The following is a 13,745-nucleotide window of genomic DNA, read 5'->3' on the forward strand; positions in this document are numbered from 1 at the left end:
ATCTAGCAGCTCTGTTAAACCAGAGTGGGGGAGCAGATGGGAGAAGAGAAAGCTCCTGTTCTGAAATAAGCAGCTATAAGATTTATACCCTAGTGTAGGCACTTGTGTATTAACTAATAGCTCAAATGAAAATAAAAACCTTTATGTTATCTCAGTCCTGGAAGGTGCCACAACATCATCCCAGAGTCCTCACCTACATGTTGAGAGAGGTATGAAAGCAAAAGTGGTGGAGGATGCTCAGCATCTTCACTGAGCTTTGCAGCAGGCCTTTGAACTGAGGGCCAGGCTCTGCTCTCCAGCTGCGTCTGGCCTTTCTTCCTCACACATTGAGAAAACTAAGAAACCAAAGGTCAAATGCAGCAGGGCTTTCATAGGTGGTGAAAACAGTGATTACCGTAAAGGCTTCTCCATCTGAATCCTCTCCCATAATTAGATACTGGCTCTGTTGGTGTATTTCAGCCCACACAGTGCTTATCACTAAGTAACACTATGCAATAGCAAACCTGTCACAAGGATGTAGGTCGTTCAGGGACAGTGGGTTATGATACAAGGGTCACGCTGGGCAAGTACGTAGTTTTTATTCCAACTGAAATCTGAACTCCTTATTGCAGGGCTTATATCACAGAAATTATAACGATGAACAACCGTAACTGCCTGGGAGATGAATGACAACATAATTAACTGAACTCTTGCTGATTTGCAGCCTTGAAAATCCAGACAGAACTGAAGGCCAAACAAACAAATAAGATGTGTAATTAAGGCAACATATATGGCCTCTGCATTTATCCAGTATGTTCTATTGGACACCCAAAGGCAATTTTCTTATTTGAATGCAAAAACTAGTTTAAAAGGAACATGGACACAAATATTGGGCAATTTTAAAGAAGTAAAGTTTTTGCATGCAACTCGCAGAATCTGCCATACCAGCTCACCCTTTTCATACTGCTCTTCAGCCTCCTACCAGGAGAGAATGGAGCAACTACTCTTATCCTGTTATGGGAAATGCTGGCACATCACTCAGCTACCACTTTTTACATGCTCCAGAGTTACCTTGGGGTAAAACCAAGATTGTATCTCAGTGTCTGCCTTCTAATTTTGTACAGACTGTAAAAGGCAAGTCCCTCCTACCGAGGATTTACTACTACCCATAATTGTACATTGCAAGCAGTACCACACTGCCACGGTGCAGCGTGTGGGTGACTCAAAGCCCTGGCACACATCCTCTTCACGGCTACTTATGGGAAGGATGAAAATAAATTTCTTGTTGAATTGAACATGATGTTCTGGTAATAGAGGTGCCAATTTAAGAGGCAGAGCCTTTGTTTCCTGATGGGCAGCAGACACAAGCTGCTTTATGAGAAGCGAGCACAGGGCACTCCCGTTCCTCCCCACTTTGCCTCTATCTGCAGAACTGCCCGCCACAAGAGACAATCAATGCAACTGCTGCTGGCTACAGCTCGCTTACTGAAGGCTGGATTGATTGCTCACTTGTCAGACCAGAGTCCACAGGCACACGCATGTGTCCATGTCTACCTGCTCTACCCCTCCCTTTGTAGATTATCAGAATCACATGGATCTAACTAAGAGCAGAAACAGGATTCCAAAGTATGTCTTTTGACTTCAACTACAAATCTGAAAGAAATCCAGTTTTATGACAATCATACATACAGACACGGTGCAACAGACTCTGTGCAAAAATATATTTTGGAAACAACACATTTTGGGGACAGATCAGAAACCCCAATGTGAGCTTTTTTTGCACTGGATTCTGCTGAGCACTTGCTAGGGTCTGCCAGGCAGGTGAGCCTGCACACTAGTAAGAGGAGCTGGAAAGGAAGGACTGTCTCAGGTGTGGGGAGTCACCATAGCCCCGTACACATACGGGCAGGCTGTACCCCTTCCAAATTAGTCTCTCATCAGCTATTCTGTGCCCATACCTGCAAGCCCCCAGCCTGCTGTGGCTTTGCTGAGGTGCAATTCCCACAACAGACAAAGCAGACACTGCTAAGGTTAACTATGAGGACAGAGAGCTTTGCAGCATCTCCTGCTTTAGGACATATTGATGCATTGCCTATCTGACAGCAGCCCCTGGGATCTCAGTGACACACAAATCCTCAGACTGCTGAGGATTCAGAGTCACCTGTAACAGTCCAATACCATCAGCCTTGGTGTAATGCTGGTCCCAATACATTAATTCCCTTGAATGTGAAGGGACAATCCGACTGTGTGAATAAACATTGATCTATTGATCAGTCACAGGCACATGTGAGAGTCATCGGGCTCATGAACATGTGACCTTGCCCCAGAAGGGACGAGCAATTAGTGCTCTTCCCCTTGAAGCTGACTCCAGCATCTGCACTTGTGCTTGTGTCAAACGTGTTAGTTAGCAGGACCTCAAACTGGACTCTCGTGGTGGAGGGCTACAGCCCACTCCACCAGACCAGCCAACAGGGACTTGCCCACCCATCGGGCCAGTAGGGGCCATACTCATTATCTCCCTGGGCAGCCTGTTTTGCTACAGTTATACACCGCACATGTACGTCAAGGGAAACAGCCAGACACACCTAGATTTATGGCCCCTCTCAGAGCCAGCATGGAGCACTTATGAAGGTCCCAGCATTCCCATGCACACATTGCATGGAGAAAACAAATACCCCGAGGCCACGTGCGGGCTCTCAGCACCCGCGGTACTCTGAGACCAAGAGTGCACATGGCTGGACCTGCAGGGTGTTCTCGGGGCGAACCACAGGTGGCTGAGCTCACCTGCAGTGACCTGCTCCTCTCACCCTCAGGAGTAACACTGCAGAGGACATGGCAGCAGGCAAAGTCTTTGCTTCTGAGAGATGGCAATATGTAAATTTATCCAGTTATCTTTCTAAACCCAAATTACTAGAGAAAACATTCTAAAGATAATCTGAAAATACGCCACTAAACACCCCCCAAATGTCAAACAGCTGAAGAATGCCTGCTGCTTGAAGGTTTATGCTCACTTTGCACAGAACAACAATAACACAAAAACTTTGTTATTTGTACAAACTTAAGAACTAGCTGTCTGTGCAGTGTTGCGTGTCCCTTCCCCCTCCCCCCCAGTTTACGGCGACTGCTTTGTCATTATGAGAAAATATTCAGATTTTGGTCTCTATCCAGACTTGGAGCATCACTGACACATGTACAGCAAACTCTGTCTGAACTGTACCCAGACATCATTTACAGGGGAGTGACATCGGTGACTCCGGTTCTGCTCGGTTTCCCCGAGGCAGCTGCAGTTGCCTCGACTGAGGCGCTGCGGGTTCAGCTCTGCTTTCTTCTGCTCTTGGCATCCCTCGGTTTAAGCTAATGGGGAAGCAAATTCTGGGAGCAGATACTCTTAACATGAGACTGTGGCAATATCAGTGACAATGCACACATGTACACCGTGGGGGATCTGGACAGAGATAGGACTTGCCTGCAAGTTACTTCAGGGTTTTCAAGAAAGTTTCAAGACCTTTCCAAAACCAGCTGGCCCTGCAGAGGTGCTCAGAGGGAGCACTCCTGCCTCAGCAGGCAGTGCAAAAATACACAAACCTAGATTTTAATATCGCCCAAAACCACAACAGCATTAATTGGATGCTTTCTCAAAAGCAATAAATAGCTATCTAAATTTAAATCAACTGAAAAGAAACAATTACTGCAACACAACGGAAGTGGTGTGCTGCATTAGTACTCCCCGTGGAGCTTACAGTCACCTCACTGAGGTAAGTCCTCTGTGGGGCCCAGTCCCCAGCTGGAAAAAACAACAGAAACAAAACGCACAGGACTCACATGTCCACGTCCACGTCCACATTGCAGCGGTGCTGGAGTCTCATGCCCACCTCAGACCTTCAAACGGCTCCTGCAAGCAGAGCTGCAGAGCAGCATGGCTCCCCGCTGGGCGCAGGCTGGGCCCAGGCGGAGCCCTGCAGCCGCCCACGCTCAGGTGCAAGAACTTTGCTGAACCCACAGGACGCGAGCCAGGACTCGGCTCTGCTTCAGAGTGGCCTGTGGCTCTGAAATACAAAATCCTCTCTGTGCAAAGCTTGCGGAGACCATGCACAGTCCACTGAGGGCTCAGTTTTTAGCCTTTGCCAGGGCTCCTATATGGCAGGTGCCTGCTTCATCCTCTGGGATCACACACCAGCTCCCCGCTGCAATGCAATCTGCTGACAGTCGTTATTCCGATGGAATTTGTGTCCTTTGAACAGGAGATTTGAGCATCCCCTCCCTAGAGCCTTAGCGTCTCAGTGCCCGCTTCCTGGCCTCCCCAACAGCGCTGTGAGGAGAGCTGGCCGCCATTTCCCCTGGCCCGGCCTCCCTGAGCTGCGGCGGTGTTTCCAAGGCCATGGCGCTGCCTCTCCGCACAGGGGACATTTTCTGGTTCTGTCAGCAGCAGGATTTCATGTTTTAACAGCTTCAGAGAAAAATACAAAATAAATATGCGAAGTAGAGCGCTTGTTGCTCAGGAGAGCATGTGGAGCCCCATGGTGCCCAGAGAACAGCTCGCCCAAGCAGAGGCACAAACTCATCTGAAAGTTTCTTACTTAAAAGCCGCCTTCAGGAGGGAGCGCGTTTCTGACAGAGGTAACCCACAGCCTCCTGCGCTGGGCTGAGCCACTGGCCTGGCCGGAGCCCTCAGAAACGCCTCTGCCCTGATCTTACCCCAAGCCCGGCTGCAGGCGAGTCCTGAGGGAAGTCAACAGCATCAAGGGGGACTGTGTGTCCTCTTCTGAGGAAACGATGTGCAGCTGCGGCCACTTAGACCCTTCTCCCCCCTGCCACAGCAGCTGAGTGGCTCGGGCAGGACGGGCTCTGCTCGCACGGCAACTAGTTTCTTGTTATGGCGGCAGATGCGCTGTGGCAGCAGGCTCGCTCCTCTCTGGGCCTGGGAAAGCCCCTCCTGCAGAAGATGCCTCTTGTGCCCCGATGCACTGCGGGCAGCCCAGCACTCGCCGCTGCTTCCCCTCTGCACAGCCAGCGGCCCTTGGTGGGGGCATGGGAGCCCGTCACCTCCACCAGCTTGCCCGGAGCCCAGCCGCCATGTGGCACAGCTCTCGCAGCGGGGAAAGCTAACTGTTAGAACGTTATTTTGAAGAAAAGCCCACTTGTAGTTTCATGGCCATGACAAAATGCTTGGAAGTGTGGCCCACATCTCTGAAAAACGCGGGGGGGCGGGGAATGCAATGCCCTCTTGTGCGTATGTGTGCCTGTGGGCGCCTGCACCTTTTCCTTCTGTTGTCGGCAAAGCCGAGGGTGGGCACACAAATACGTTGTTGTCGCTGGGCACCCACCATGTAGTTATCAAAACCAAAAGGGAAACAGCGTTTTAATTAATCAACCGTCATAGATATTGCAACTATATATTAAAAAAAATATAGAGCATCATTCATCTACATATGCATTCTCACACTGCTTTAATCATTTCTGTTAGGCTTTTAATCCCCCAGTTTAAAAGGGGCCTCTGAAATCTAATGTACTGATTCTGGGAGAATCTATAAATCTCGCGTGGAAGGGCTGTAATTAAGAACGGCTTGAGAGAGGCATGTGAGCAGCAGGTTGGGTGGACCTTTCATTTGCAGATAAGCTCTCCAAGTCAGTCATTCTTCCCTGATTTATATTATAAAATGCACATTAATCTCTTTCAAACAAAACCTAACCAAAGTTGTACAATTTCTGAGACATACAGGGAAATGAGGGAGGAGACTAAGGGTAACAGGAATTAAAAATACATGTTTAAAGTCTTTAGTGGGGCATTTCAGCACCATTCCTGTTTCAGTATTCGACCTCCTACTCCAAGAAGAAATCCAGAGGCCGGGAGAAAAACCTGAGGTGACACGAAGTGTTAGGCAGGAAGAAGGAGAGTCAGGCTATAGGTGTGTCTAAGCTCAAGAGCTCGTCATCTAAGTTTTCTGTTGGTGTGAACCTGGTATAGTACTTGTGATGCCTTCCCGTTGCCAAAGATAAGAGCTTTCCCAGTGATCTCAGGGAAATGCATTAAAAAAGAATAAGGAGATTCATTCATATTTTGTGCTGTTGGTCTCGTAACATATGAATACAGAGCTGATTTTTAAAGTATATTTGGTAAGCTTAAAAACCAAGGAGAAATTAGAATCAGGTGCTTTTACCAGTTCTTTTACAATCTGTTAAAGGTTACTTCATTTTTTCATCTCTTATCTATTTGACAAAATGTAGATCTTGTTACAGCATCACTTTATAATCATTCCTTTATTTCCTATACACAGTAGAGGGCTAACTAGTGCAGCAGTGGTTTGCGGTGTGGTCCCTGCTTGGAGTATTTCTTTGTCTCTGTAACTTCATCTCTGGCTTGGCAACATCTGCTGGAGAGGAGACGATGAGAATCCTTAAGGCTGCCAGAACGCAGGCCAGAAAGCGTCGTAAACTCCTTCCGATCTGCTTGCTGGATTATTACTTGAGAGCTAGCAAATGCAGTGCGTGTGTGTGTCTGCCGAGGGGGGCGTTCAGTTACCTGAGATTCTCTGCAGATATGAGCAGCGTCTCGTGGGGAAGCCTCATTTAGTATGCAGAATAAAATCGCTATGGCACTGATCATATGATTTGAAGGCTCAATCCTGAAGCAGCGCTCCTGAAAAGGGGAGGTGAAACTGCCTGAGACACTCCGTTCCGACAGCGTGAGGCTGTGAGCAGCACACGAATTTTATTCAGCAGGCAGGAGGAGAGCTGCTGGATTGGTCTGTCAGATGTGTAGTCGGGAAACCACGGGAAAGCTTTATTTCTGGCAAGTCTGCATTTTGTCAGGATGCACCACTGGCGTTACTAGGAAAAAGGAAGCCCGCTGCTACGTGAGATTAAAAGGTAGAGGCAGTGGTAGCTACAGAAGATCCCTGTGAAACGCATTTGATAACCACCTTAAATACCCCCTCCAGAGTGACTTTAACTGTGGGAGAGCACTGCTTCCAAGTGACTGTCTGGCAAGTGTGGTGAAAAGGATGCACGTTCCGAGGAAGCGCTTCGCTGACAGAGCAAACTAGAGGAGAACTTCTGCCTGCATTGCTGACATTTGGGAACAATAATACAAGAAAGCATTCTGGTGCCAGGATTCTTGTATTTTTTTTTAATTCCTGAGTCCTGGAGAGGGATTTTGTAGCACCTCCCTGAGGAAAACACCAACCAGAACTCAGAATACTGCAGACTTTCCAAAGAACAGGCATGGTACAAAATGTGATTTTGGTGTTTTTCCGCAGGCGACTCAGCCAAAGACCTGCTGTTGAGGAGCTAGAAAGAAGAAATATACTTAAACGTGAGTATTTTTTTCCTGAAGTATTTTATGTGTGTTTGCTGAAACAAGTGATTGCTTTTCTAGAACATATTATTTTTAAATAGACAAATTCATCCACTGGGATTATTTTCTGTACCTAAAACTTTTAATTTTTCACATGTCCTGGCTTTCAAATCCTGCAGGAATCAGAATTTACACTTTGATAAAGACATGCAATTTAATAGAGAAAACAATGACCTGTTCAAATTTAGGCTTTCAAATAATTTTCATTCTGATTACACTATTCGAGATGTCTAAGTAGGGACTACGATCTTAGTGTCACACAGTGCAATGGGAATTGGACTGGCGGCTTTCAAGATGTGGTCTGTCATGGCAAACCGTACACTGGATGCCACCGAGGCTAAAGTGGGATGGAGAGAGCATCCTCGCAGAGCCGTGATTCTCCTCGCAAGTGCATTAGTTCATCTCATTAGAGACCTTCCCAAAGAGACGTCAAAGAAAGATCATTCCGAGATATCAGAGTTAGTAGAGGGACAGTCCCGGGCCTGTTACAGATGCTGCCACAGGGGAATGTTCTCAACATCTCTCAAATAAACACAAGGCATAAACTTCCGACTCTTTTCCTAAAGATTGGTGTTCTGAGCTGGGGATCAAACAAGGGCTGAACATAATCCCTTTCCTTACAAGTGCTGGGAATCCTCGAAGTCAGGGGAAGGCGAGAGAGAGCTTTGAAATTGTGTCCGTGAGGAGTCTCGGGCGGAGAGAGGGGGAGGCCGTCTGCTTGAAGGGAAAGCGTGTTGCTTCTCTTCTTTACATGGGCTAGTTAGTGCTGACAGACACAAACCGAACGATGTGAACAACAGTTTGTTTCTCATTAAACAAGCATAAAACATAAAGCCACATAAGTTCATGTCACACAAGCAATGCTGCCTATGCTATTTAATTCATATTTAATTATTAATGTGATTGTAATTCACTAGGGAAAAACTCATCTACATTTTGTTACCTAAAATTAATGTCTTGGAACTTTCTTGGTAGTTCATAGAAAAAGCCTTATGCCATTGCCATAGAAGTTATTGGGGATTTTATTTCAGTTTTACACAAAGGAATTCCATAGTCACATTTCTCGGTATTTCCAGTCCTGTTCCAATGCATACATCACACCTGGCAAAATGAGATGTATCTAACACGTGCACGGCTAAGTGAGAAACAGGATACATTCTTTGCAAATGTGAATGGATGAACGCGGCCTAACCTCACCTGCCGTCTCCCACAAGAGACAAGAAAAAGCATTAACCCAAGATGCTGAAATTTGCCAGATTTTCAAGAGTCAGAACCTAAGATCTCTGAAAATCTGTCCCTTTGCGTTTTTTTTCCTGGCTAAGGAAGAGCTGATCTCTACTGAAAAAATCTGCTCCTTTATGTTTACTTTCTGAAGTGTGCTGGTTACATCCTTAATCTGGATTAAACTGACCAGCTGTAATAATAAAAAAGTTTGAATACATTCATATAATGAGCTTAGAGAGAGATAAAGCAGAAAGAAGATAAAGCAGAATTAAAGATATTTCCTGAATGCAGCTAAACATACTGGTCTAGACTCGTATCTCATTTAAAGAGCTCCCAGCACGGAGCAAATGTATTGACTTCAGATCAGTTGCTCGGGCTTCAGACAGGGTCAGCCCCGAACTGCGTCTATTTTATTCACCTCCTCCATTACAGAAAGAGCAGGGTCTCTTGTAGAGCTAAGTCATCACTTAGCTGGGGCTGCTCTAATCTTAAAAGGCTGCACTGATGCAACAACTCTAGTCTCAGTTTTGAGTGAATTTGGAAATTAGTAAAGTCTCCTTTTATTAATAGGGGTGTTGACATTCTTGTTAGGGACATTAAAAGCACCTGGATTGGGTCTGACAGGCAAAGCTGAAGCAGTATCAACGCCCTTCGGTGAAATCTCTACAACCTCCTCCAGGTTGTAAGGGTTTGTACAGGTGTGTCCTAAGTTTCCAAACATCTTTGTTGGGAAATTCATAATACATACTGCTAACGGAAGCAGTGCTACCCCCAGAGCTGTTCTAAGGACAAATAATTCACGTTTGTATAACTCCGTCAAAATGAGAAGCATATTGCAAGTGCCTAAGTGCAACTACTATGTTATTTTAAAACAAATCTTAGTAAGATTAAAGTAAGTGACTTCTTACCTCCCTTAGGGAGGTGTTGCTGAGATAAAAGTAACACTTAAAAAGCAAACTTGAAGCCAACTCTTTCTTACGATTTTGTTGATCTTCTAAGTCCTTTGCAAAGCCTGATGGTTCACCTCAAAGGCTGAAAGGCAAATGAACGGCCATCCCGCCCGCGGAGCTCACAGGCGTGCTTCCCTGCGCCACAGAAAGCTGACGTTCCCATCCAAGTGGCAGCATCTCTTCAGTCCCACTCTACAATCCCCGGTTCATTCTTAAAACCAGGAATTGGGTTAGTGTCCGGCGCAGCTCCGAGCTCCCTGAATAACCCAGAGCGCAGCCAAGGGATCGGCAGCGATGACTGGGAGGACCGCACACGCCACCTCCTGAGGGGAGCGTCTCCCCTCAGATTTACAAAACCAGCCCTCAGAGCTGAATGGATCCCAGTGTGGGCAGAGCGATGCGATGGGAAAACCTCTCGGGTTTGTCTCTGGAATAACGCTTCGTGGTGTCATGCCCTTGCTAGCATGTCCTGTCACATCCTGGTTTATTGTTTTCGAAAAGAACCACTTCTTGTATTTCTTGAAGCTGGGAATCAGCAGTGAACCCGAGTGACTGTCTTGCAGAAATGGGTCACTGTACATGTTTGGTATATTTGGAAAAGCATTTTCTGATCAGAAATGCCTATTTGTGGTTTTTCTTTAGGAATTCTCTCAGCGCTATGCCCCAGAAAATTCTCTTCTTTTAATAAAAATGTAGGAATATCTACTCTAAAAGGGGTGAATTAAAACCAAATGAAGCACATTAGTAACTTCTTGCAGGCATCTCTGCATCTTGGAATACGGTTTTTAAAGTCTGTTCTCTTTTTAAATATTCCAGACTTAAATAGCTGCTCATCCCTGACACAGCACTAATTTTAGCTCTCCTGTTCTCTTTTAAATTTGTGTGCCTTGCCACCGAATTGTAATAGAGCACATTATAGCATTTTAGATTCACTTGATTTGCATTTTTACTACAGCCAGTTGTGGCTATGCCCTACTATGTTATTTTAAATAGATAGTTATGACTGCATTTCAGTGTAATCCAATGAGCATGAAAATAAGGGAGAAGAATACTTCATTACTAAAAATATCATTTCAGAAACTCATCCGCAGTGCTAGAGTTTTTCCAAGGCACACTAAAAATCACGTGTGTGCTTTAACACTGGAAATAGCTAATGCAAGCGGTGTAAGAAACTTCCCAGTAGTACCTAGAGAATCCCAGAACGGTTAAACATTTTTGTCTAGGTCTTCAGCTTTTTCAGGTCATAGGCTCACGCCTTAATTTAGTAACAGACGGCACTAGAAATAGAAACGCCATTAACTTGTTTCCCAAGGCAAAGGATCTATTTCACCCAGCGTTACAGCACTCTCGGCTATTTTTAGATCCAGCGTGTAGGAGTTATCACGGCTTGAATGTTAATAGGCACAACACAAAAGCAAGCTGGCTTAGGTTAGAACGCAACGCTACACAAGAAACCTGCGAGGATAAAGAGGTTCCAATGTCAGTCCCATGTCCTGAATAGCAGAGAAAAAAAGCTTGCAAGTCAAAGATAAGTATTGTGGCAGCGTGACCATCTCAAGGTGTAGCCTGAGAATAAGGTCACGCAGGAAAGAACAGAGTTTCCCTGGAGCTGCTGCAATAAGTCTGTTCAGCATCTACAGCGATGAATGGCTCCAGCAACGGGGAGAATAAAAAATGATGATTAACTGTAGAAGATTTTGATTTTCCTTCTAAACTTTACACAGTTAGGGAACTGGTGTGGCTGCTGTTGTTTTATTAAATCTCCCTGGAACTGGAGTTTAGAGCCCAGGGAAAGCCGACCCTGGCACCAGTTCACTGTCCTTGCGGAGACGTAACTGTGTGTGCTCCTGGAGAGAGAGAGATGGACGCAACTAACGGAACAGACAGCTAAGAGCCAGCTACCGGGCTTCCCGTACTCCCATTTTTATTGCCTGGAACTTTGGAAACTACCATTCCTCCTCATGAGGAAAGTCATCTTTTTTTTTATATTCTCCACAGAACGAAATGATCAAACAGAACAGGAAGAAAGAAGGGAAATCAAACAGAGACTGACAAGAAAGGTAAAATCTTGCAATACCTTCTATTTGTTTCTAGAAATTTAGCAAAGCTCATATAACATCAACAGTCACAGAGGTCGTTACTACACAAAACCTCCCGTAACATACATCCTCCTCAGCAGCGGCTGAGATAGTGGTATCTAACACTATGAATTATAAAAATACCTACCTCATCTCAGCTACATGAGACTTCGGAGCATATTTACGTATACACCTTAAATCAGAAAATGGCATTTGCTTGCACAGTGCCTGTTTTGCAGCTGCATTGCTAGAAAAGCACTGCTTCATTCTTTGTAGCAATCAGCGGCCGTGCTGACTCCCGCTGGGCGCCGGGTGGGCTCCCACAATGAATTTCTCTTTGCATTTAAGGCATTCTCAGAATCAGAACTACATCTTGTTATTGTTCTGTTCCTAGGAATCCCTCCTGGAATTACAAGCCTAATATGCCGATAACTTGTTAAAGCCAAATTGAAATTCTTATGGTGGGTCCGGTCCTGAAAGCCTTACCCAGACAGCGCGCCACTGAGTTCAGTAGAAGAGCCCTACAGCATATGATATTATACAGGGATCCTAATAAACCCGTTATGATTCCGTTACCTATTGTAAATGCATTTTATCAATATCCAGGTTAAACTATTTTCTCCTTTCTCCCATTATAAAGACACTGTGCTGTAGCCCACAACTCCATTTAAGCCATTATTACTCTCCTGAGAATCCTCTGAAGGACTGAGTATTTCCCTGGAATTTCCAAGGGTTTGGGTTTCTTTCCATATACATAAAAGCACACTAAGCTAAGGTGGGAAGCAGAAAATGTTGCACATTTTATTGGTATGTTTGTTATTAACATGGGTTTTATTTTACAAAACTATTTAATACAGCTTAACCAGAGACCTACAGTTGATGAACTGAGAGACAGAAAAATCCTGATTCGCTTCAGTGATTATGTGGAAGTGGCGAAAGCCCAGGACTACGACCGGCGAGCAGATAAACCGTGGACGAGACTATCGGCAGCAGATAAGGTACTGACATAACTAAAATGACGTATTACTGCTTTCTACTTGCTTTGTCCATAATGATACATCAGATTCTGCGAAGACATTTAACCTCTGGGACATTAATCTCTGTAAATGTTACCATTGGTTTTTATGCTGAAACCATGCTGACCAACGCACAGTGTCATAAAAGATGCTATTTATAAACATGCCTATTTAGTACTGTAAAGGCTTCTACCCAGCACATCACCTGATAGAGGGGGGAAAAAAAAAAAAAAGGTAGCTGCAGTCTTTCCTAATGCTTTAAAACATTTCCAGCCAATGCAGTTTTAACATTTATCCTCAGACTGGAAGTTTTGTCGCAGATGCACAAATACGTTCACTGTTTCTGAACATGAAATCGTTCCTTTCCTGCTTCCTGTGAATGCTCACGGAGTCACTTGATCCCACATTTTCACAAGCACAAACACACACTCGGGTTTTTTCCATCACATACGTGCCACCTAGCTGATTTACACCCTACTTTAACCTTCGCATTTAGCTGCTTGAGCACCTAAAGGAAATAGCTCAGCGTGATTCCCGATAGACGCGCAGGCGAGTAAGCCCTGGAGCTGCAGGGCTGCAGCAGGCGGAAGGGACGGGGATGCCGAGGCACCCGCTGGGTAGAAGGGCCAACACGGGACGGTTTCCTGCGGCTCTGCTCCGAGCTGGGCAGACCAAACGCTTCCTTCTCCAGTCCAGTGTCTCCCCAGTAATAAGTACAATAAATGGGTTTAGAGGAGTCATGGAAAAGGCACAATGTATCCTACTACAGTAGCGCTCTCCCCTGAGCTCACTAACGTGCTGAATAAGCTATTACATATTAATCAATGGAATAATCATTTTACATACTCAGTATGTATTAAAATCAGGCTTTTCCTAGTTTTACTGTTTTTATATTTTAAACTAGGCAGGTTTATAAGCAAGAAAGCGCCAGAGTTCGACTGTAGCTACTGGTGGCATACGCCAGGAATCCAGGGTCAGGAGTTCGACCACTGCGTTAGTGACTGAGAAACTTCTCTTTCAGAGTAGACAAATACATTGTTTCTCCTCATTTTTCTTTTAATAAGCCAAATGTCTGATCTAAAACATGAACATGGCTATAAGCCTCATCATTTTAGGTAGCTAAACCACAAAGCACCAAATATAT

General features: G+C 45.2%; 1 protein-coding gene across 4 annotated transcripts in view; it reads left to right on the plus strand.

Moving 5' to 3' along the window:
• The window catches only part of PHACTR3 (phosphatase and actin regulator 3), a 114,416-nt gene that overhangs the window by 93,999 nt on the left and 6,672 nt on the right, over positions 1-13,745 (plus strand). For all 4 annotated transcript variants that reach the window (XM_074605582.1, XM_074605583.1, XM_074605585.1 and 1 more), the window contains exons 9-11: positions 7,236-7,291; positions 11,506-11,567; positions 12,443-12,583. In XM_074605582.1, coding sequence (XP_074461683.1) covers positions 7,236-7,291; positions 11,506-11,567; positions 12,443-12,583 — 259 coding nt within the window. The remainder of the gene's footprint in view (positions 1-7,235; positions 7,292-11,505; positions 11,568-12,442; positions 12,584-13,745) is intronic.

Source organism: Larus michahellis, chromosome 12 (genome assembly GCF_964199755.1).
Source record: "Larus michahellis chromosome 12, bLarMic1.1, whole genome shotgun sequence".
Lineage (NCBI taxonomy): Eukaryota > Metazoa > Chordata > Aves > Charadriiformes > Laridae > Larus > Larus michahellis.